The following is a 24,366-nucleotide window of genomic DNA, read 5'->3' as shown; positions in this document are numbered from 1 at the left end:
AAATATGCACAATCAAATCAAGTTTTAAAAAAAATAAAAAAAAATACAGTTCTAACTGTATTTTGATAGAAAACTATTAAAAAAAACTTGATTATGGAAAATAGAAAAAATATAAGAGTACTTTATAAGGTACTTCACATATAAAAACAAAAATATGTTGGAATCTTTACAAACTGCTAACTCATTAGAGTTGATAGATTATTGATGTGATCTTACAAAGAAGATGTTTTGGGCCAGAACCTGAAACAAGACATTAAGTTCACAAAGAACTCCAATGAGTAAAAGTGTGAACACAAGCATTGTATCAATTAGTTCTACTTAGTACCTTGTTTCAGGTTCTGGCCCAAACCATCAACTCTAATGAGTTAGCAGTTCGTAAAGATTCCAACAAAAATAGAATAATAGAAAATTTAAAAACCATTTTGAGACTGATGGTGTTAAAAACACACATCCTCCTTAGACAATCTTTGCTCTTTTGAAGTCACTAAAAGAATGTTAGATTGGGGAATCAGGAGATGCTAGGTTCAGATCCTTGTTTGTAAATACTCTCAAATCATAACCCTAAAACCTTAGGGAGCTTTCATTTCTTCATCTATAAAACACAAATTATAAATATTCCCATGTATATGTGTATTGTAACATAATTTGCATAATGTAATTATGTAATATATAATGATATATACATGCATTATATACCTCACAGGCTTCATAAAAGGCTCAATTAAGATACAGACATAAAGCACTACCTAAATGCTGGTTATTACTAACAATGAATGAAGGAGTGAATGAGCTCATTATTAGAAGATTCAGAATGACAGAAATCTTTATTTGAGCTGGTTCGTTTCCCAATTCATCAGTTGTGAAGGCTGGTTTGGTTGTGCTTTCTCTATGACCATTTTGCTCTACAATTAGCCCATCAGCAGGAGAAACGAGGACAGTAATAGTTGCCCTCCAGGATGGTGTTGGGTACTGAGGAGGCCTTCGAGAAACACCTGTAGGGCTCACTCCTATTAGCAGGGATATGGCTGGGTCAAATGCCCAGGTAGGCCAGAGGTGGCAAAGCTGGGAAGAGAACTTTTTTTTTGTTATACTAACATGAGAAGAAAAAAATTTCCATGGAGGTAAGGAGAACAATAAGAAAAATGGTATCTCCTCTTGATTTATAAATAGCCAGGCCAGCCAGTACACATGATCAGATGAGATTCCTTACTGATTCATTTTACAATTAAAGATATGATCTGACAGTTGAAGGTTGTCTCTTTTACATAGGCAAGGTCTGTATTTTGAATACATGAATGAAAAACATGGATAAAGAATCATAATTGAACTGATAGACTAGGAATGCAGATCAAAGAATATTTCTCTCACTAATCTTATTCGTGTTGTTTTTTCCTTTTGATCTGTTTCTTCTTTCACAACTATGATTAATATGGAAATAGATTTTATATGTTAGCACATGTATAAATTAGATCAAACTGCCTACCATCTTCAGAAGAAGAAAGGGAAAGAAGGGAGAAGAAATCTGAAATTCAATCATACAAAAATGAATGCTAAATTCATGTAATGGGGAAAAATAAAATATTTTAAAAATAAAACAAAAAAGAAAAAAGAATCATAATTTCTACCTAATTAACTATGTTTTGACTTATTAGTATAATGAATTTTACTATCATGCTTTTGCATTTTCTCTATTACACAAATACTTGGACTTTTTTTTCCCCTAAGGCAATTGGGGTTAAGTAGACTTGCCCAAGGTCACACAGCTAGGAAGTGTTAAATGTCTGAGATCACATTTGAACTCAGGTCCTCCTGACTTCAGGGTTGGTGTTCCATCCACTGTGCCACCTAGCCGCCCCAATACTTGGACTTTAAAAATGAACTTGATCTGACATTTATATCGGATAGACTCTATGAATAAGATCACTAAGTATGATTTTAACAATATACTATTTTTTTCTTTATGAGTGGCAAACTTTAAAAAATTCTCATCTTAAGAGTGAAAATTTCTTGAAATACTATTTTATATCTGCAAAATACATGAAACATGTTTCGGATGTGATCACATTTTATATACATTCTCTGTGTATACACATGCGTATGCATGTGCATACATACAGATTGTTCAAAAAGTACCTGATCACATGTACACATTATTTGCAATTTTTTCTTCTTTTAAATCCAAGTTTTACCTGAGTGAAAAAAAATCTTCTAATAGTGATTTAGACAGAAGAGCATTAGGTTACGTTTTCTTGAGTCAGAATACATTTCTTTTAAAACTTCTGAAAATTTTTGCACAAAGTTCAATTTTCTTAGGAAGAAACAGTTTTCACCTTCAGCTCTTTATTTCTTTCAAAAATAGTACTACTTTAAATTCTTTTGCCTTGTAAAAAAAGCAATCTCATTCTTTCCTTTTTATTAACTCCTTTCTAAATGAGAGAATTATGATACTAAAATAAATATGGAATGTTTGCTAACTATAATACTTAAAAAAATAGATGATATTCTGAATAAATTATGTGATAACAGCTCCTTTCCTCGTTCGCAATGTGACAATTAAATAGTTCTAAGAGACTGAATTCCAGGATAAATTAAAATCAATTTTACTGACTACTTCTAAAAAGCAGTTCCCTTGATTGTCATTGTCCCCTCATTAGCCATCAAGAGAGCAAACCTCTTGAACTTTTGATATTTATAAAGCCTTTTAAAAAAGGATTTCACTTGAGGGTGAAAAGCAGCTCTGTCTGATTGGTTGACAAGAGTGATGAGAGGTGGGCAATAAATTAAAACAAGGCTCTTGGGGTCCCTGACCTGTGTCACCCAAATCTTGGTTAATAGAGACATCAATTTTCACATCATTTCTTATGACAGAAAGAAAGAATCAACACTTCCTCAGACCAATCAGGAAAAACACAATGAACAGGAATACATCCAATAGCTTGAACTTAGAATTTCTTTTGCAGTCTGTTAAGATCTTGGCCTGAGTAAATTTTTCAGAGAGATTTCTTACACTGATTTGTTTCTGGATGAAATAGCAATGGGGAAAACCTTAATCCTAATGTTAACAATTACTAAATATAAGAGAGAAACATTCATTTCTCACAGTAAACTGCCAAACACAAACATAAGCCTAATTTTTTTCACTAAGGATTCACACATCATTCCCTCCATTTTACAGATGGAAAGATTCTTAATATTAAAAATAACACTTAATCTTTAAAAAAAGCATAAATACATAACAAAAGAAATGACAAAGAAGAGAAAGTACAAAGAGCAAAATAAAAGTAGCAGATTAAGACAGGAATTTTGAAAATATTGGATTTTCAGTTTTATAACACAGTAGACTACCCTGCCCAGGGCATTATTTTAAATTTATCAACAATATTTACAATATAATAAAACTTTTCTTACTGAGATTTTCTGAACAGATCCAAATAGTGAAATACTGCTGTGTTTCATGAGAAAGACGCATTCCTTCCATAATCTGTTGTACTGTGGTATTGTTCCCATGTTTTAGTTCAACAGAACGGTAAGATCCATCCATTCGATATATCCGTACCTTTTCATACTACGGTAAAGAATGAAATCATATGCTATATTAAACAGATTTCTAATATGGAAATATCATTCAAACTGGTTAATGGTCAAGTAAGAATTTTTGGGCCACATTTATTGACAATTATCCATAATATATATACATATATATTTGGTTAAGAGTACCTAGCAGCTGGTATGATTTGCTCATAGTCACACAAAATATATATCCACAGATATATAGTCTCCTTCTTAAGCTTTCTGCAAGAAATTTTAAAAACCTCAAAAGCTGGTATAGGAGAAATCTTTAGGAGGTCCCATTTAGTAGTCTAAAAAAGTTTGGTTAATGACTTAAAAATCAGTAGATGAGGGGCAGCTAGGTGATAACAGTAGATAGAGCACCAGTCCTTAAGTCAGGAGGACTTGAGTTCAAATCTGATGTCAGACACTTAACACTTCCTAGCTGTGTGATCCTGGGCAAGTCACTTACCCCCAATTTCCTCAGCAAAAATAATTAAAAAAAAAAAATCAGTAGATGATAGGAGCAAGGATGAGTGGGAGATGGAATAGATTTCAGGCTTTCCTGGCCTTGTGAGATACAAAGAATGGAGGAAAAAGAGGGTTTTAGGAAATGTGGTATCATAGAGGAAAGCCAGAATTTCATTAAAGATGGAAACTCAAAGGTAGGGAGTTTGTGAATAATGGAGTAGAGACTATCAATGGAAGAGGATTACGCAAAGGGTAAACTGTGTAGGAATGGAACTGAGGATGAATATAGTAAGTGTTCTATTAGAAGCAAGATAAGCATGCCACTTTTACCACAGGCAGGATGACCAATACTGGGGAACCAATACAATCAGAGGCTGATTGTTGTGGTCTAATCTGGAAAATTAATTCACCCCAAAATTATAATAAATGGATTCAGAACTGACATTTCAGAGTATGTGCCTTCACAAGATCATATTCTTTGGGGATGCTTTAGTCCCCTTACTCCAAACCTTTGTCCCCCTAATTTTCTACCATTCTCAACAAATGAACCCTTCATCCTTGGGCAAGGTACATAACCTAATGCAGTCTTTTCTGCTTCATGCTGTTAAATCTCAGTGAAGAAAAAACACAAAACGAGTTGACTGCACTTACCAAAAATTCACACTAGATTGCCTCAGCTGGGCTGTCATTAATGATCAATTCTCCTAGTCTTCTTTTATCAACTTTTCATTTCATTTTTTTTTAAACAAATGCTCCAAATTTTCCCTTCTTGCCATCAACCCTGCTGCTGACCTCCACATTTACAAAAGGGTACCTACTCTGAAGAGAAGGGTGAGGCCATGGAACATGAACATTCTCAAACTCTTTCCTCATTTCCTCTACTTGTAGACAGAGATTCGTTTTTCATAATGCTATTCAACCACCACCTCAACTTAACATCTGAGTTCATGATCTTTACTCCATCTTAAATAAGTCTAACGTGGAAGGACAGGCAATAGATGGAATAATAGAAAATCTAGAAGAGTCCTAGGTTAGGGAACTTTTGGGAGATTAGGGAGAGATGATAATCTCTGATAGACAAATGAAAGAGCAAGTAGAGAAAGATTAAATATGTAAGAGGGAAAGGACAACCAAAGTGAGGTCATTGGGGAATTGGGCAGAGTGGCAGCAAGACAACTGTCTTAGGAGGGATCAGCCTTCATGTGAAGGCTTGATTTACAAATGCATTAGAAATCTACAAAACAAATTATTTACCAAATAAATAAATAAGTTTCGAGGGGAAAAATGCTATTTGGAGGGAAGGATTGGGACACAGGTTTCTGAATATGGTAACAATCATTTAGTCTTTCAAGGAAGGATATTCAGTAGGTAAAGGTGAATAGAAAGGACATTCCATGCATGGGATGGAGGCAAGAAAGTGGATGCTTGAGACACAAAGTGGCCTAGGAGGTTTCTCCAATGTTTTTTTTTTGGGGGGGGAAGAGGGGAAAAAGAAGGGAGGGGAGGAAGGAGAAAGAGGAAAAAGGAGGGGAATGAATGGGAATAATTCCCAGTATGTGTGCATTAAAGCCCCAATTTAAAGTAGCTAGGACAGAAAACGGTTTGAATAGTAATCACAGATAGAGGCCGAAAGAATGATGGGCCCAGAATCAAGAATCAAGAACTTCTAGGTTAAAATCTAGTTCGTAATTTTTGGCAGTTGTGTGGCCTTATACAATTCATAAAATCTATAGGTACTTTCTGTAATTAAGACTCATCTAATAAGTCATAGAAGAGTGGTGACTTCTTTTGGTGGAGGAAATTCTCAGGACATAGCTCCTTTGGTTGATGGAATATTGACTACTGGGGAAATCCAATATTTTTGCATGCCAATAACATTATTTGGGGGTAATGTCAATAACTCTGTAGTAATTTAAAATAAAAATTTGTTACAGGACTAAGAATACACGCATAAATGTCCAGTATATCCTGATTATACATGAGAGTCCTATAAAACATAGACATAAAGACACTTAATAAATGTTAATTAATTGTCTGGGTGTTTATATGTCTGTGTATATGAGAGACTGTCTAGTGAATATACACTCAAACACATCACAATAAAAGACTGCTACATAATGAAATACATAAGTTGTAACAAAAATTCTTAGTCTAACTTTTTAGAATATTGAAAGGCTTTAAAAATATATATCTTTTGTCTTTATAACAGTCATTTCAGCCCTTTCCTTCTCAGGAGGGCAACACCCAAAGCAAAAAATTCAAGTCCCTTTTTATCATCCCCATTGCCACTAGATGGCATGGGCAAACAGCAAATCCAAAGGAGGCAAGCCAAGCACAGGGTAAGCTAAATCATGCTGAGGGACTTCGGAAAGGTAAAGTGAAGGGGATTGAAAAGAATGAGGGATGCTGGTGGCTTTTTTCCTCTAGCATTTTCCTCTTCTGTCCTCCTTTTCTCATTTCTCAGGATCTAATCTGACTGACACTGAGTAGATATTGTGGGGCAGTGCTACTATATCTCGGAGTTAAATTTTTTTCCCCAAATAACAAATTTTCTCTTCCATCCCATTGCAAAAAAAAAAAAAAGGAATCCCGACACTTGTAACCATATAACATGAATTGTAAGCCTCACTGGCAGGCAAGTCCAGGAGCCCGGGCTCCTAAGGACCTTTCACAGACCCCACTCCCAGTGCCATAGCATGGTCAGGAAGGCTGAGGGGGTGGGGTACAGCTCTCATTTTGGACAAAAATGCTTCTCTCCTCCCTGTCAAATAGAATGTCTACTGTGTCACAAAGTGATAATACAGAACTAGCTCACACTGTGCAAGAAACAGGAGTTTGCTGTAATCCTCCCTGACCCTGACCTTTAATTCAGAGAATTAATACTGTTATCTGACAAACTAAGGTATATTCTACTGTGTTGCAAACACAGAAACATGTTAAAACACATCCTATGTAAAAGATATTTACAAACAAAAATGATTGTGATAGAACGATTAAAGAATTTAGGTTTGGCTAGAAAGAAAAGGATAAGGAATTTTCAGATGGCTACATGGCTACAGGGAAAGAAAGTCATAGAAAAGGTGTCCAAAACCAGAAATACTTAGCATCCTTGGGGAGAATGTGGGAGGGAGAGTGACAGCCTAAAGAAACCAGAGTTTGTAAGTGAGCAACAGAAGTATGCAAGCTTAGTGTGGACACAAAATACTCCTATCATACGGTGGGAAGTTCAGAAGAAAATAGACAACAAGAAAGATGGTTGGCATGAGGCAACAGGAGAAATGCCAAAGATGCCAGATCAAATACTGGCATCTTTTAAAATTTACCACTAGCTATATTACACTAACATCCCTTGTCCCCTTGAATTTCTAACAGAAAGCTGCTGATCAAGCTGGATAAAGTCCAAGCCCTGGTAAGATCTTGGGATTCATCCAGGATTTGAACCAGGGCTCTTTCAATCCTGAAACTAAAGGCCTTCTGTTGCTCCAGGCTGCTCAGAGTCACTGGAGACAGGTCACAAGATTGAGTTCCTACACTCACTATAAATTCAAAAGATACTGAAACTGACATATCCAGTTAGTGATAGATTTGTGGTAAAAGTTATGTTGCATCTGTGGGGAAAGTCTATATTTGGGTGTGGACAGAGTAATATAAATTCTTGGAGTCAGAAACGATGGGTTCAAATCCTGCCTCTCAGAGTTTTCAGAATGATAAACACATCCCAATAGAACCTCACTAGGTTCAGTCCAAGATCTAAATAATTAGAAATCTCCAACATGGGCCCTGAGCATCAAATTCTACATTGCACCTCATCACACATGCTGTTTTCCATATGTGTTAACCTTGTTTTCCAAGATGGGCTGGGCAGGGTCACATTTTATTCTTCTGAATCCTTGAAAACACCAGCAAAACACAAAAACAAAGAGAAGACCCTCAACAGATACTTGTTGATTGATAAAAGAGAAAGATGGGGTTGATAATACTTAAAATAACAATTTAAATATGAATTTTCTTCAGAAAGTTATTTTCTATAGTTTTCACATTTTTGACATATGAGTCTAATAACAACATTGTTCTTATTGCCTATCTAAGTTTCCTTCTGGTTGCTGATAATCCTTTATTCCAACATTACTTTGTGGTGGAAGTGAGCCCAAGTTCCAAAGAGCTACAGCAGCCAAGCTTTCTCATGCTATAAAAAGTGCTACCAAGAAGCTGTACTGACAGCACAGTGTGCCCAAGGCTGCTATGTGCTGCCCTATCTGCAGCTCACTGCCAGGCGTGTCAGATATTCGGGTCAGGAGCACCTCCTCTCCTCCTCCCAGCCCCAGGAACTCTTCAGGGCAAAGTAAATCTGTGATTTATATTGTTGGAGAGCATGCCCACAATGGGAAAATTTTAGATTATTTAAGTGCTTGAGAAATAATATAAATTAAAATCACAATAAATTTCAATTCTTTCAGCAACATAATACATTAAACAGCAATATGATCTAGAAGTGGCAGATAAGTGGCAAAGTGAATAGAGTGCTGGGCCATGAGTTCAAATCCGGACCCAGATACCTGGCTGAGTGACCCTGTGCATTTAAGTCATTTAACCCTGTCTGCCTCAATTTTCTCATCTGTCAAATGAGCTGGAAAAGAAAATGGTAAACCATTTCAGCATCTGTATCTATGCCAAGAAAACTACAAATAAGCTTACAAAGAGTCAGATAAAACTGAATAACAAAAATCTAGAACCATGCAAAAAGGATATATGAAAGCCTATTGTCCATCCTAAGAAACAACTAAATGCAATGAAACCTCGCTAATTTGTTTACATATATATGTATATATGTATATATATGACTATATATAGTTGGTAAGCTACATTGAATGAAAAAAAATTAGGGAATTTTTAAAAGAAATATATAACTTTTAAGCAAATGCAGTAACTTGAAACATAATAATATAGTATACCTTAATAGAAATCTTGCTTTAATGAAAACACACAAGTTTTTGGAGCCACTGAAGTGGTCAAGTCTACCTAAAAATAATGTTGACTTTACCAAAAAATAAAAATATTCTAAGCATTTTAAACATTCTTTCTACAAATTTTATATTTTTGATTTGTCCCACCAATGAGAAGTACTTGCCAAGCAAAAGCAAATGTCTATATAACTGGAAAAATCATAAACATGGAGTCATCAGAGTAATGTAAAAAGTGTTTACTAACATGTCAATTCTAATCACTCAGCTGTAATATCTGGCCTCTTGCCTCAGATCTGGAATGGGGCATTCTTAATAGCTTGCCATCAGTAACCTTTGTCAAAGGCTCATAAATAATAGATAAACTTAAAAACATGACAGCTCAAATCTGTTTAAAAAGACAATTCCTACTGGTTTGTTTATGGCTTCCTTCAACAGTTTTGCAGTCTCCTCCCAGTCATTCTGTTTGTTTTCTTCACAGACATTTAAAGGAGACCTTCCTTGCTGGTCAATAATGTGCTGCAAAGAAGGAAAAAAAAAAAAAGAATTGTAAGTATCATGCTATTTTCTAAACAGAAAGTTCACTGATGACTCCTACAGCTTCTCCCAAATCTTAAACTTTGAATCTCAATAATGCAATAGTAAGGCAGTATTATTGTGCCTCAATTTACAGCTACTATTCACTAACTACTTTCTTTAGTCTTCAGTTTGTCTCTTAAGAAATTCTGAAGTACTTAACCATTTTGTATATGTTCAATGGCTAAGGGTCACAAACTTTGTTCAGTATCTATTGTTTTCTGATTATAGATACAATCAAGGGTTTGCAAAAGTTATTTTATTTTTCTCTTAAGTTATTTTATTAATATGTACCCTAGAAGCAGAAGGAACTTTTTTATTTTTATTTTTTTTTCTTTTACAACATGACTTTTATTATTTTTTTTATGATAGTTTTTTATTTGCAAGATATATGCATGGGTAATTTTTCAGCATTGACAGTTGCAAAACCTTTTGTTCCAATTTTTCCCCTCTTTCCCCCCACCCTGTCCCCAAGATGGCAGGTAAACCAATACATGTTAAATATGTTAAAGTATATGTTAAATACAATATAAGTATAGATGTCCATACAGTTATTTTGTTGCAGAAGAAGAATAGGACTTTGAAATGATGTACCATTAACCTGTGAAGGAAATAAAAAATGCAGGCAGACAAAAATAAAGGGATTGGGAATTCTATGTAGTGGTTCAACTCATTTCCTTGAGTTCTTTCGCTGGATGTAGCTGGTTCAATTCATTATTATTCAATTGGAACTGATTTGGTTCATCTCATTGTTAAAAGAGGGCCACGTCCATCAGAATTGATCATCATATCGTATTATTGTTCAAGTATATGATGATTTCCTGGACCTGCTCATTTAGGTCAGCATCAGTCCATGTAAATCTCTCCAGGCCTTTCTGAAATCATCCTACTGGTCATTTCTTATAGAACAATAATATTCCATAACATTCATTTACCACAATTTATTCAGCCATTCTCTAATTAATGGGCATCCACTCAGATGCAGTTTCTGGCCACTACAAAGAGGCCATAAATATTCTTGAACATCCAGGTCCATTTCTTTCTATAAGATCTCTTTGGGATCTAAGCCCGGTAGAAACTCTGCTGGATCAAAGGATATGCACAGTTTGATAACTTTTTGAGCATAGTTCCAAATTGCTCTCCAGAATGGCTGGATGTGTTCACAATTCCACAAACAATGTATCCCACATTCCCTCCAACATTTTGCATTATCTTTCCCTGTCATTCTAGCCAATCTGACAGGTGTGTAGTGGTATCTCAGAGTTGGTTTAATTTGCATCTCTCTGATTAATAATGACTTAGAGCATCTTTTCATATGGCTAGAAATAGTTTCAATTTCTTCATCTGAGAATTGTCCATGTCCTTTGGCCATTTATCAATCAAAGAATAGCTAGATTTCTTATAAATGAGAGTCAATTCGCTATATATTTTGGAAATGAGGCCTTTATCAGAACCTTTGACTGTAAAAATGTTTTCCCAGTTTATTGCTTTCAGAAGGAACTTTTTTATAGGAAATCACTAGAATATTGGTTAAATGTTTAACTAAAAAAGCAAAACTTGCATATAAATATGAATTGTTTTCATCTATGTTTATAAAATGATGAATAACTCTCAATGTCAAGCCTCTTGGAAAGACTAAAATTGCATATTGTGCCATTATTATTTGTGTAGTCACTCTTCTTAAAAAGTGAAAGCAACTTACTCTGTCCACTTCTGGATGGTTTAGAAGGATTTGCACTATTTCAACATGTCCTCCTCCAGCAGCAAAATGAAGGGGAGAACTAAGCTGTCCATTTAAGAGGTTTGGATTACACTTTCCTTTTTCTAACAGTATGCGAGTGGCCTCAACTTTTCCATACCTAGAGAAAACAGAACTTATTAACTACAAAAATCACCTGTGATTTATTTTTTAATCCTATTTTTAGACAATATTGCAAAGATTGCTAAGGTTTTCTAGGACATATAACAAGGGATTAAGACATTGACGTAAATGTGTATGGTGACTAAGGTTATTTCTGAGTAGTTCTGGTTCAAGCTGAGTGTTTCTATTTCTGATGAACTGGGAGAAAACATCACTTCTAATATCAACTGAGGGGGAATGGAAAGGAGAGAAATACAAAGTAAAAGAAAGTAAAAGAAGGCATCTGCTTATGTTTTTGTTCAGTTGTGTCTGACCCTGGTGACCTCATTTGGGGTTTTCTTGGAAAGGATACTTTGAGTGGTTGGTCATTTCCTTCTCCAGCTCATTTCAGAGAAGAGACACTGAGGCACACAGGATTAAAAGACTAGTCCAGGGTTACATAGCTAGTGTCAGGCTAGATTCAGGAAAATAAGTCTTCCTGATTCCAAGCCTGGTATTGTAGCCACTGAACCACCTAGCTGTTCGCTTAGAAGGTAAAGATAAAGAAACATGTCAGAATTTATAAATGGGGCAATTAAAGTTAATAAACAATTAAGGACTTAATTCAATAATTGCAAAAAACCTCAAGAAAACAAGTCCATGAAAAAGGTCCACGTGGTCTCAGTAATATGATATAAATTTGGATCAACAAATTAAGACTAACGAAGTAAAAATAAAAATTAAATCAATAAATATTCATTAGGTGTCTATTAGTGCAAGATATTTTTAAGGTCTGTAGAACAAAGTAGTATAAGATATGTATGGTCCTTTCTTGTAATGTTCTGACTAGCTTTCTGGAGGGCCTTTGGACCAGCCTTGGTCTCAGCAGAATAATCACCAAGAGAATAGTCGGATAAAGTCCAAAGTCTTTATTGTTTCCTTCAGTCTCCCAGTCTGTGTCAGCAGTCTCAGTCAACCAGCCGGGCTATACATCCAAATGTAATGTCCTACTTTCTAGAACCCCCCAAGTTGGGGTGACAAAATGTACTATTGCTTTCTAGAGCCCCCACACTGGGGTGGATTAAACATAATGTCCAAACTAGCTCTCTGGAGGATCTTGGGACTAGCCCGAGTCCTTGGTCTTAGTGGAAAAGTGATGAAGGCAGGACAGCCAGTATGAGGCTGGTCAAGTCTCCCCCCTCCCGGACTTTGTGGCTGAGTTTGCCCCTAGTTTATACATTCTATTACAATTAAATCAATTCATCATCCTGAGTATAAGCCAATTATATTATATTATATTATTTGTTGTAAGATTAAATCAATCATACTGAACTAGAGAACTATTAATCACCATGCTAAACTAGATAACCATTGACTTATCAATTCCACTGAGTTAACACCTTATTGTAAGAATCCTTGCCTCAAGTATATTTCTCCAGAGTTCTGGCCCATTACACTTTCCCTAATGGAGTTCACAATGTGGATGGGGAAATAAGATAAAAATGAGAAAAACTGAGCTATACAAGGTTTAATTAACAACCTAATACAACAGTATGGTAAATATTATAATAGAACATAAAAAATAACAGAAGAGTTCAAAAGAGGGAGAAATTACTTTAGGCTAAGGTGAGCAGGAAAGATTTTACTAAAGAAGCAGGAAATGAGGCCCAGTCTTGTAGATAGTGTAGAAAGTAGACAGGAGGTAAGGAAGCGGAAGGGCGTAAATGATCTGAACAAAGTGAAGAGTCAAAAAGAAGACTGAAGAGCTGATGCTTTTCCTATAATAGCCTAAGCAGTAGACACTTCCTTAATCCACATCTGGCAAAACTACCAAAACAATTTTCTTAAGGTAAGTTCTGACCATGTCAAGCCAGAGGGTTTCCTATTGCCTTCAGAAAAGACGTCCTCCATTCACCTTTAAGATCCTTTGTAATCTGACAAAAAGTCTCTGGGCTTCACATTTTTCCACTAGAATCTGGTCAAACCTGACAACCAGCTGACCTGAGCCTGCATCCTTCACATCTGGAAGGCAGCCATTGCTCATCTTTGCTTCCATCCACGGGCTGCTTCCTCCTAGACATTTCCTATTATACCACTCAGTGTACCCTCTCTCCACTTTACACATGGCATTTTATCTTGATAAAAGGAATCTTGATCTTCTCCCTATCTCTAACTTATCTCACACTTCTCTGAGATACTAATCACATCTTTTCCCATATCATCTCACCCCCTTTTCACTGGTAGAATAAAAAATTTTTGAAGACAAGCACTTGTGATATTTTAAAAAATCTCTGCATACTCAATAACTTGAAAAAAAGACTTATAAGTATACTAATTGATCTCTAATCTCACCTAGTTCGGAATTCTCTCCAGTGATACAGATTGCAATCCATCAATCCTCCCCAGCCTTTGAGACACCTGTCTATGCTCTCTCCCAAATTCTCTGGAGGGAGTTTATATAATGAATTGGGATCTTCCTTTCTCCAGAGGAGTATTCTGGCTATCTACCTGTCATCCTCTGTTCTGGCCATGTGACCAGCCCAACTTTTCTTCCTGTTACAGTTATTTACATTAGTAAGTAAAACTGGAATATTAATTCCAATATTAATAATTGTCAGTTCATTAAAGAACCAAAGATAATAAGTACATGGGGATACTTGAAAATAGCAACTCCTCAAGACAGCAATTGCTATCTTTTGATTTTTTTAGTTAATTACACAAAGCACTAGGACACTGTAGAAATGAAACAAACATTAAATAATTATAATTTAAATAATGAAATCACAATAATTACAAAAATATAGAATGTAACCATATTTTTAAAGAAAGATACTTACCAGCATGCATAATGAATAGGTGCCCAGTGGTCATTATCTAGCTGGTTTACTGAAAAACTATCATTGAGAAGACGGTTTAATAATTCTGAATCTCCTTCACAAGCACTTCGATGAAGAGGGAAATCATCTACCCACTGATGTTCTCTAATAATGATAAAAGAAATGCAATTCAAAATGTACTTGAAAACAAAAGTGAACATACCTGTATTACATTTGGTAATTTGCCTTAAAAATCTATTTTAAATTTAAGCAAAAGAATGACTATTTTTTGGTGAATATTCATTAATATTTTATACATCATGGTTTAATGGGCGCGAATCCTTCCTTTCAATGATGCAGGATGCAGCCATTCTACGACATGGCAGCCAATCTTTAAGACTGATTGGAGGAACTTTGTGATCAACCAATTAGGCTGCTCCCTAGGTGACAAAATTCATCACTGGGCTCATACTCAAACTTTTTCCACAGCTTGTGTCTAATGGACACGAGATTCAAGAACCAAGGGTCACTTCTACTCCCCAGAAAGGAACTGAGAGGATTTCAGTGGAGGATAGAAGATGTATCTGTGTATAATGAACTTTAAACAATAATTTTAGCATGGGGCTTCAGGAAAAAGAGAAAAAAAAGAATGCAAGTAAAACAGTACTTGTCTTCTGTAACACTGCTCATGCTTCTCTGCCACTTTTCTTGCTTAGGAATCTGAATTTTTGAATAATCTGGAGCTCCAAGGCCAAAGTATGGATTTATTACCACTTTATCTACCTAGTAGAGGAAAAGAACCAAAAATTTGAACTATGTAAGTTATAAAGCCCTCAAACAAAATAAGTACCAATACCTGTTATTGTGATGTATATAACTGATAATAAAGGTTTTATAGAGAAAAACAAATGGACATTTATGGACACTGTTATATTGCTTTGGAAAAAAGATGTAATTCTTTCAAATGTTTACTTACCCTGTTTGTATACTGCAGATCTGACCCAAACAAAGGATTATAGATACAAGTATCTGCTTTTTCCAAGGCTAACATCTTACTTTTTATTTCTAATGCACTATAGCCCATATGAAGTGAATTTTCTATCTGGCTTGGTTCAGTGGCATATGCTGGGTTGATGACATTAGTTTTTATCCGCTCAAGAGGAGAAGGTCGGAATAAAGCTGGAATGAAATGAGATTGTGCATGTCGCTCATCTAACCACCTGAAAAACAGGAAGGACAAACCATAGTAGTGCTTGTCCAGAAGTGAAGACAAACAAATCAATGTGCTACTTACAGAACAACCTTTTAACAATATATAATCAAACTGCCTTGATGGAGATTTTTATTATCATTACTAGCTAAATTATTTACTCTTTGTTTTTCTGTTGCTTAAAGCACACAATAACAAGCTTCTTTTTTAATATTCTCTCTTTACATTAGTGATAACACCTTCTTTTTAAAAAGTATGGTGTACTTTGTAACTTTCATTATATTAATCTCCATAAACACCATTATAGCATGAGTGGGTAGCAGCCTTATTTTATTTTATTTTATTTTATTTTCAGTCTTATTTTATTAATGAAAAATTAAAGATGTAGGAATTATGGGACTTGCTCTCTAATAGAGTATTATCAAGACTACCCCATAGCAGGGCCCTAGGCCACTATGCAACTGCCATCCTTGTCATCACTTTAAAGAATTGAGACAATCGACTGCAAAGCAATAACATCTGCACTGAGATTTGTCTAAAACATTTGTGATTCTGTTTGCAGATCCATGATTTCATTTGTGTAAGAAATTGCTGGTGTGGAAACTCCCTCAATAACTTAAGAGAATTCAGAAACAAATATACAACAGAGCATGTTACATTACCAAGGTACTCTCAAAAGCTGGATGTAAGCTAGTATTTTTCATGTTTGAAGAATATTCTGAGAATATTTTAAATAACTTGAATTTTTTTTTCTAATGACATTTCTTACTTATCCAGAGCAATTAACATTCTTGCTGTAAGAGTGGCAAAGTGAGTGCTGGATTCACTACAGACTCGCATGATATCTTGTAAACAGTAGAAAACTGGACATCCTGGACTATATGAATATTTAGTATTATCTAAAAAAAAGGGATGAAAAAAAGTAATCAGACTTGTGAAACACAAGATTGCACACATTCTTCATTTTAAAATATCACTTTGTTAAAACTGCAAAGCATTCATCAAACAGCAAATCATTCCTCAAATGAACACAATATTATTAAGAAAGAAACCTGGAAGATTTGACATCAATTTGTTTCTTCTGGCTCAATGATTCAGAAGAATTCTAACTCTTGTGATCTTTTACCATCTCTTAAATAAAGGCCAAACTTTAACTCTAGGCAAAAGAGAGTAGCTATACTCTCCTTCCTAAGGCAATCAGAATGGGCTAATAACATTTTTTTCTTTTTTTTTTTTTTTTTATCAGATCTGTTATTTCATTGATATATAGAACTCCTGGAGAAAAAATGCTTTCTTCTAAAAGCCGATCAGCATCGTTTTGCAATTTAGTGCCATGGATTTATGGGGGACCCTGAAAGATTAAGTAATTTCACAAAGCCAATGTGTATAAGATGTAAAACTTAAATCCAGGATTTTTTCTGAGTCTAAAATCAGTTTCCAACCATTATGCTAGGCTGTCTTTCTTGCTATCACAGTCAGGCATTACACAGGTTAGCCCTGTACAAATCAATTTCTAATCAGGCTTGGATTCAAAACACATTTTTTACATTTCATATACTTTTTAGTTTTGGCCACTGATTTTTGTCAGGTACACAGTTTCCCTTTAAGGCGGGTGTTCTCTTTGAGCCTTGTATGAAACAGACTGTCACTATATCCTATTGAGTCATAAATATATGTCTGTTTTCCTCTTGTCTCCTTATAAGAAAAGTTCTTGCTTATGATATGACTGCTATAAAACTAACTCCTTAGCTGTCTTTTCTTGGGGCTACCTTCTATCTCACATTTTAAAATAAGAATAAAGAATAAAACTGTTTCAAATTTCATTTTGCTTGTCCATTACTTTCTTTAAAGTGAAACCGGAACTAATTATTTTCTTTGATGTGTATGTTTTTAGACTATAAACATCATCATTAACATTCATACAATTTTTCCAATAAACATTAATTTAGCATCTAAAATTTATATGGATTCAAAAGAAAACTGTACCTTTGACAACTGATGGAACAATAAATAAAGATGCCTCTTTGCCCACTTTTTCTCCATCGAGAGGAAATTTCTTCATTAATACTACTCGTTTTCCTTAGTATATATATATAAAAAAATCAATTTGCAGGATATAGTCAACTCTTAAATCCACAGTAACAGAACTGACAAAACATTATATTACTACAACAATAAAGGATATTCACAATAGAGATAATCAACTTAGCTAGTTTGGGGCCACAGCCTAATTCTTTAGTAGGAAAATTTGGTATGTGGAGCAAGGGAGTAACCTTGATCCAGTTAGGGACTGGGGTAGCTGTTTATCAGGACAAGGCTTTTCAGATTGGATATCAAGGATGCTTTTATGTTTCAAGACTGTGAAGCCCTAACAGCCTGCTCTTGGAGGAGGGGACTAGAGAGTGTTGGCTGGAAACTGCAATGCCATAAAATCAGCCTTTGACTATAGTGCTAGCTGAATCTTTTTCTCTATATTCTGTCTTCCTTCTTGACCCCAGGCTTTTTTTGAAATCCTTTTATTTGCGGGGGGGGGGGGGGGGGGGGGGGGTAGCGAATTTGTTGGAACTGGGGGTTGGGATGCTACTGCTTGCTTTAAATTTTAACAATATCCTATTCCAGTCCTTCACAGAGAGTCACACAAACTTTGTCTTAACTGTTTCATCTTTGAAGATCTCTTTCTCGTGTCTTTGACCTTACTATTCCTTTTTCATTCCTGTCCTGAAGCTGGACTAGGGAAAACTTCTCCTTTCCCTATAAAAATGTCCACATCTTAAGAAAAGGGCCTGTGACATAGATACAGTAACTGGATAAGTTACAAGGAGGACATATGGATAAATATATGTATCAAATATGAGAAATTAGAGTATATTCTTACCTAAAAATGATCTCAGTATTTTGTAAAATAGAAAATTTAACAAAGTAGAAGAGGGGATAAAGATTTTTCTAATGCAATTCCAAGGAAATGAAACAAGGATTGCCTTTGCTATTCTTTAAAAAAAAAAAAAAGTGATATTCATTTTATTTTATCATTTCCTGGAATTATTTTCATTTCAATGCAATAAGAATTCAGTACTGAATTAAAAAATAAATCTTATAAAATATTCTGTGGGTTTTTTTTTTTTAATCTTAAAAATAACACTATTTTAGACAAAAAATATATATGCTAAAAAAAAAAAATCAAATGGTATATGGTGACTACTTGATTAGAAGTCTGAGAATTCCCCAAAGGCCCTTCCTGTGTCAGCCAGCCAGAGGGATTTGTGAAGCCCTATCTCAATTCAGAAAGTATGACATTCTCTATAGACTTGATCTCTCAAAAGGAAGAAATGATGATTAAAAAGTCAGAGCAGAGGGTAGGCAATTCTGTTCCGTTTCATTATCATGGAACTCTGCTGACTTATATTGGACTGTGAGCCTCCGTTCCCAGTTGTTCTAGATTCTGTTTTGTATTCCCTCATTTCCCATCTGAACTCTGCCAAGATCCTCTCATCCAGTATAAATTTCTGAAGCCTAAATCTTATCCCTTGATTCTGTTTCAGCCAGTACCTGCCTCCCTTTATTTCCAACTTTTTGACTGTAACATTGGTAACCCAGCTGGACAAAAAGCACCTGGGGGGTTTGTTCTTTCAGCTTTGGCCAAGTATCCTGCTTCATCTTTAGATTCATGGTATCTGTATGGCTTATCTTTCAAACCTAAAGAAACCTTGCCTGTTGTGACCATTTCTTACATCATTAATTCTATGGCTTGATCTTCCCTGTTCTATTATTGCTCACAATCTAGTGGTGACACTTCTTTTAACTGCCCATTTTAAGCACTGTAATTATATATTGTAAATACATATTATATAATTATAACTATGAGGCAATTCAAGTATGATTTGTGGAATCAACCATATTACTAACAGTTACTACATTTTTACAAGGTTCTCTTAATTGGATCATCAGGAAATAGTTTCTTGAATGTATTAACATATTTTCCTGTCTTAGTAAATATGGGTACATCCTGTATATGCTTCACTGTTAACAAGATGAAATGTTACAGGGAGCAACTGGTTCCACAGGAGCATGACTTTTGCACATATGCTAACTAATATGCCCACACTATGGGGGCTCAAGTTTTAATTCAAATTATTAACAACCATATAATTTAGTCTTGGGATATGATTAAATGAGAATGGTAGAATTTTGTGATGTTAGAATAAGGTTGGTTATAATATGTTAACAAGATTATTGTAAAATAATATTTTCAAAACAAATACATATGCAACCTTCCTATATAATCTCTAATCACAGATTTAGAACTGAGAAGAACCTTCAGGATGATATACAGTAATTTCTTTTTTTTTAAATTAAAATTTGTTTTATTTGTTTAATATTATTAGCTTTTTATTTTTCAAAACACATGCAAAGATAGTTTTCAACATTAACCCTTGCAAAACCTTGTGTTCTAAAATTTTCTCCTTGCCTCCCTTCCTCCCTCCTCGAATAAGTAATCCTACAAAATTTAAACATATGCAATTCTTCTAAACATATTTCCTTGGTTTTCATGGTATTCAAAAAAAATCAGATTAAAAAGGAAAAAATGAGAAAGAAAAAAGTAAGCAAACAACAAAAAAGCTGAAAATACTATATTGTGATCTACGTTCAGTCCCTATAGTCCTCTATGTTTCTGAATTTGAATGGCTTTCTCCATTTTAAAATTACTGGAATGGGCCTAAATTACCTTATTGTTGAAAAAGCCAAGTCCTTCACAGTTGATCATTATATAATCTTGTTATTGCTATACAAAGTTCTCTTGGTTCTAATCATTTCACTTAGCATCAGTTCATGTAAGTTTTCCTGTTCTTTTTGAAATAAGTTTGCTGATCATTTCTTATGGAACAATAATCATTACATTAACATACCATAACTTATTTAGCCAGTTTCCAATTCCTTATATTTCAAAAAGGGCTGCTAAAAACATATTTGTACATGGAGGCCCTTTTCCCTTTTTATTTATTTATTTTTTTATTATAGCTTTTTATTTGCAAAACATATGCATGGGTAAATTTTTCAACACTGACCCTTGCAAAATCTTCTGTTCCAAATTTCCCCTTCCTTCCCCCCTCATCCCCTCCCCTGGATGGCAAGTAGTCCAATACATATTAAACATGTTAAAATATATGTTAAATGCAATATATGTATACATATTTATAAGTTATCTTGCTGCACAAGAAAAAGCAGATTTAGAAAGAAAAAAACCTGAGAAAAACAAAAATGCAAGCAAACAATAACAGAAAGTGAAAATGCTATATGCAACTCCTTTTTAAATAACTTTTTTAATGGATGAGAAAATAAGTATTCCAGAGAAGTGATTGGCTCAAATAATAAGTGGCCAAGACAGCCTGTGGACCTGTGTCCTTTGACTTGAAAGCCAGTATTCTTTCTAATGACCCTTGATCTTTGTAGTTTTCCTAGAATCTTGCTTTTCTTTCATCTCTCACATCTAGCTATTTACCAAGCCTCCTTGATAATAATTCGGTAGTAGTTATAGGAGCTACCTCTTATGGTGTCATAGGCCCAATGCCACGACCAGTCCTTATTCACTTCCACTTTGTACTTTTTTGCTTCTGTGACTTTGCTGGAATGTCCTTCTACTTCTACATGTAGATGCTTAACTGAATTATTACTGTCATTTAAAAAAATTTGCTTTATTATTATTTGCTTTATTCACTTCTTTCCTTTTTTTTTCTGAAGAGTACAATGTTCATACTGAATAACTTAAATGCTCAGTGGTTCACAATTTTTATTTTCTGTCAAAACCAAAAAGGTTCTCAAATAGCTTTGTCTTCCTACTAAGCTTTTTTTTTTGTCCTTTACAATTTTTAGGCATTTCCAAAGAGAAAGAAAAATGGCGAAAGTTAAATTATACATCGGTTCTTCACATTAATGTTTAAAGTACATCTCTCACAAAACAAGTCTCTTACCTTTGATACCCTGATTGGCAGGAGAAATTGGTTTGGTAGTTTCTACTACATAATCCAAAATGCTTTGTGTTATTTCACTACTCCCCTGAAGTTTAGTTTCAAGTAAAACCTTTTTCCTTTTTTTCTTTTGTCCTTCAATGGGAACTTCAAGCAACAAAATCTTATAAAAATACAAAGCAAAGTAGGGAAAAAGAAAAAAGTTTAATATAGCCACATTATATTACATCATCACAGAAGTCCTTGTAGAATCTAAGTAATATTGGTCTGATGGGTTTTGGATAACCAAACCCCCAACGGCTTCTACTAAAATTCTACTCCAATGTTTCATCTGAAATGGTGATAGGTTCTTGATTTTTAAAGGTTCTCCCTATTAGAGAGAAAGAAACCTCTGAAAAGTGCTATCATGACCACAGTTTCAAATATGGGCTCCAAAATTGGACTATATGTCTATTATTGAGGAATAACCTAGCTAAGTTTGGAAAGATTCATCAAAAACTGACTGCTAATTCGTCAAAGTATTTTTGAACCTAGAAAAACATGATGACCACGTAAAAAGGCATATAAGAGCTGCAAATTACTCTGCTAGAGGAAATGCTCAATCATGGATCCCCAAAATATTATGTGATCTAGAAACAAATCACATAAATTAAATAATAGAGAGGAAAGTTGAGTGAATCTAGGATGCAACTTTCTAATGAGATTCTGAAACTCATTTCACAGAAAGATGACATTTCTTTTGTAATAAAGTCTGCCCTCCTTTATTCCATTCAAAAATGGCAGAAAGATAATGTAATTAGTAAGTCAAGATTAAAGAGTACTTTAAACAAACATCAAAATAGAATTATAGTTACAATACTGTAACAACAGTATTGAAAATGACACATTTTAAGTATCAGTCTCTTACTTCATATGATTTAGCTCGATATTCCCGAGAATTGAGACTGGCAGTATTCTTTGGACGAATGACAGCAACATATGCATCTTCTATATTTTCTGGATTTCCCATGGCTTTATTAAAAACAAACAAAAAAGCAAAAAAGGCTCATAAAAATCAAACCCCACAATTTCTGAAAGAATAAAATAAACAAGAAACTATAAAATTGATAAAAAGGTTTAAAGTAAAATATCTGACACATTTCCCAGACATTGATTCTGATTATTTTATCTTCAATAATTTTTACATTCCATTTTCTAAAACTCATTAAATCAAAATATATAGTATATAAGAGGTATGAATAGGCAACATAATTCAGTAAGATTAGGTTTCTGTTCAATATTCTGAGATTATGTTTCTATTCAATAAATCAAGCCTAAGATTAAGGATAATTATTTTCTTTAAGGTTTAATTTCTTCATGTGTAAAGTATACATACATGAATATATTAATGGAGGTTCTCATAGGTTTTTTTGAACTTAGATTGAATTTTTGAATAAACTGGCATTAGTGATTTAATTATATTTTCTGCCTTTTTCTAAACCACGGAGATGCATTTGAAAACAGTAAATTATGGAACTGGTATTAGCATTTGCTAGCTAATTATAACATGGTATTGTTTATGCTTAACTATTTAAAATAAACAATAACAATACAGGTGAGAATCAGGAAGTAAGAGAGATCCTGAATCCATAAAATAAATATAATTCACTTTGTTCATAGGTGAGACGCATGGAGCTTTTTTATACTTATTTTAAATGTAATTTTAAGTTAGAATATAAACTAGTAGCAAAAGAATGTAAGTTAATAACAAATATAAGCTCTTTTGCGAAAGGATTATTGTCTGTAATCCCAACAACACACAGTGATTTGTTTATAGTAAAAGCTTAAGAGAGGTTTGTTAAATTTAACTAAATTGATTTCTTAGGCAATGAAGAAAAGAAACTAGCAAAAAGAGAATATAGTGCAGTCGACAATTGCTCAGAAAGGCAGTGAAGAAGCAAAAAGGGAATAGCTGAAAAAGAAAAACTGAAAAGTATAGTAATTTGGGGACATTTGGTAAAAGGGGAAATAATCTTATACACCTCTATCTCGGAAAGCACTGAATCATAGTTCAAACAGAGGAACAAATGCTCCTATGGATGATCATGAGTCATTAATGTATCTTCAATATAATCTGTTTAAGCAGCAAGAGAATCATGTGATCTTAGAAAGATTTCCACTCAAAATGATTTATGGAAAAAAAGTTTTGCTATACTTTTCTTTCCCATTTACATGATAGAAAATAATGTCTTAAAATTATATTTCTAGATATTACTAATACAAATTAAAAACCTGATTTTTAAAAAATGTCAAACTACTACTACACCAATAGAAAATTGTTTATTTCTAGGAAAATATTTTTAATAATATAGTAATAGAGGAGAAATTTACATTAATTTATCATTGCTGACCAAGAACAATATCACTTTAGAAAACCATTTCCCAAAATGCATTCCATAAGATATGCCATGAGAAAATTCCCATGCTTGTGATTTACCCTCTAAAATATCAAAATTCATAAATACTTAACACATGAAACAAAATTTTAATATAAAAGTGGTTTTAATTTCTCGTATTTTACTTCCAAATTTCACTTACTTCGCTTTACTTTAGAAGTGGATATTATCCTAAGTTCCTAGACTAGTATCTGTGGACTTTGTCAAATTTCATACCCCAAAGGTTTTCACAGTACAGGTTTTGGAAATGCTTTCAAATTTTTGACTGCACTTTAGACTGATATTTCTCTTCATTGGAAACTAACAATAATGTAGTTCATATGGTGACTCATTTAAATACAAAAAAACCTCCATCAGATCTAAATTTTACCTTATGACATCCAGGCTTTACTTGTTCTTAGGGGGAGGTAACAGTTCTTTCTGAGACTCTCAATCCGGCACTTAGTGGCATTAAATTAACTTTAAAATACAGAAGGAAAAAATACCCACAATTAAAAAAAAAAGATTTTTTTGTTATTTTTTCCCCATAATTAAGCTTACTAGAT

At 34.0% G+C, this 24,366-nt stretch overlaps 1 protein-coding gene across 7 annotated transcripts in view; it reads right to left on the bottom strand.

The window, feature by feature from the left end:
- KRIT1 (KRIT1 ankyrin repeat containing) overlaps positions 1 to 24,366 on the bottom strand; it is a 55,536-nt gene that overhangs the window by 21,697 nt on the left and 9,473 nt on the right. For 6 of the 7 annotated variants that reach the window (XR_007954291.1, XR_007954289.1, XR_007954292.1 and 3 more), the window contains 11 exons: positions 24,192 to 24,280; positions 22,294 to 22,397; positions 21,390 to 21,549; positions 17,410 to 17,502; positions 16,193 to 16,322; positions 15,190 to 15,433; positions 14,881 to 14,996; positions 14,235 to 14,378; positions 11,260 to 11,416; positions 9,393 to 9,500; positions 3,409 to 3,565 (listed from right to left, as the gene is read on the bottom strand). Coding sequence is in view for 1 of the 7 variants with exons in the window: in XM_052001119.1 (XP_051857079.1) it covers positions 3,409 to 3,565; positions 9,393 to 9,500; positions 11,260 to 11,416; positions 14,235 to 14,378; positions 14,881 to 14,996; positions 15,190 to 15,433; positions 16,193 to 16,322; positions 17,410 to 17,502; positions 21,390 to 21,549; positions 22,294 to 22,395 (1,411 nt within the window). In the remaining 6 variants the exon portion in view is untranslated. The other variant, XR_007954295.1, reaches the window with a different exon arrangement.

This window comes from Antechinus flavipes, chromosome 5, assembly GCF_016432865.1.
Source record: "Antechinus flavipes isolate AdamAnt ecotype Samford, QLD, Australia chromosome 5, AdamAnt_v2, whole genome shotgun sequence".
NCBI classification, from domain to species: domain Eukaryota; kingdom Metazoa; phylum Chordata; class Mammalia; order Dasyuromorphia; family Dasyuridae; genus Antechinus; species Antechinus flavipes.
The sequence above is the reverse complement of the archived record's forward strand: the minus strand, read 5'-3'. Positions and strand labels throughout refer to the sequence as shown.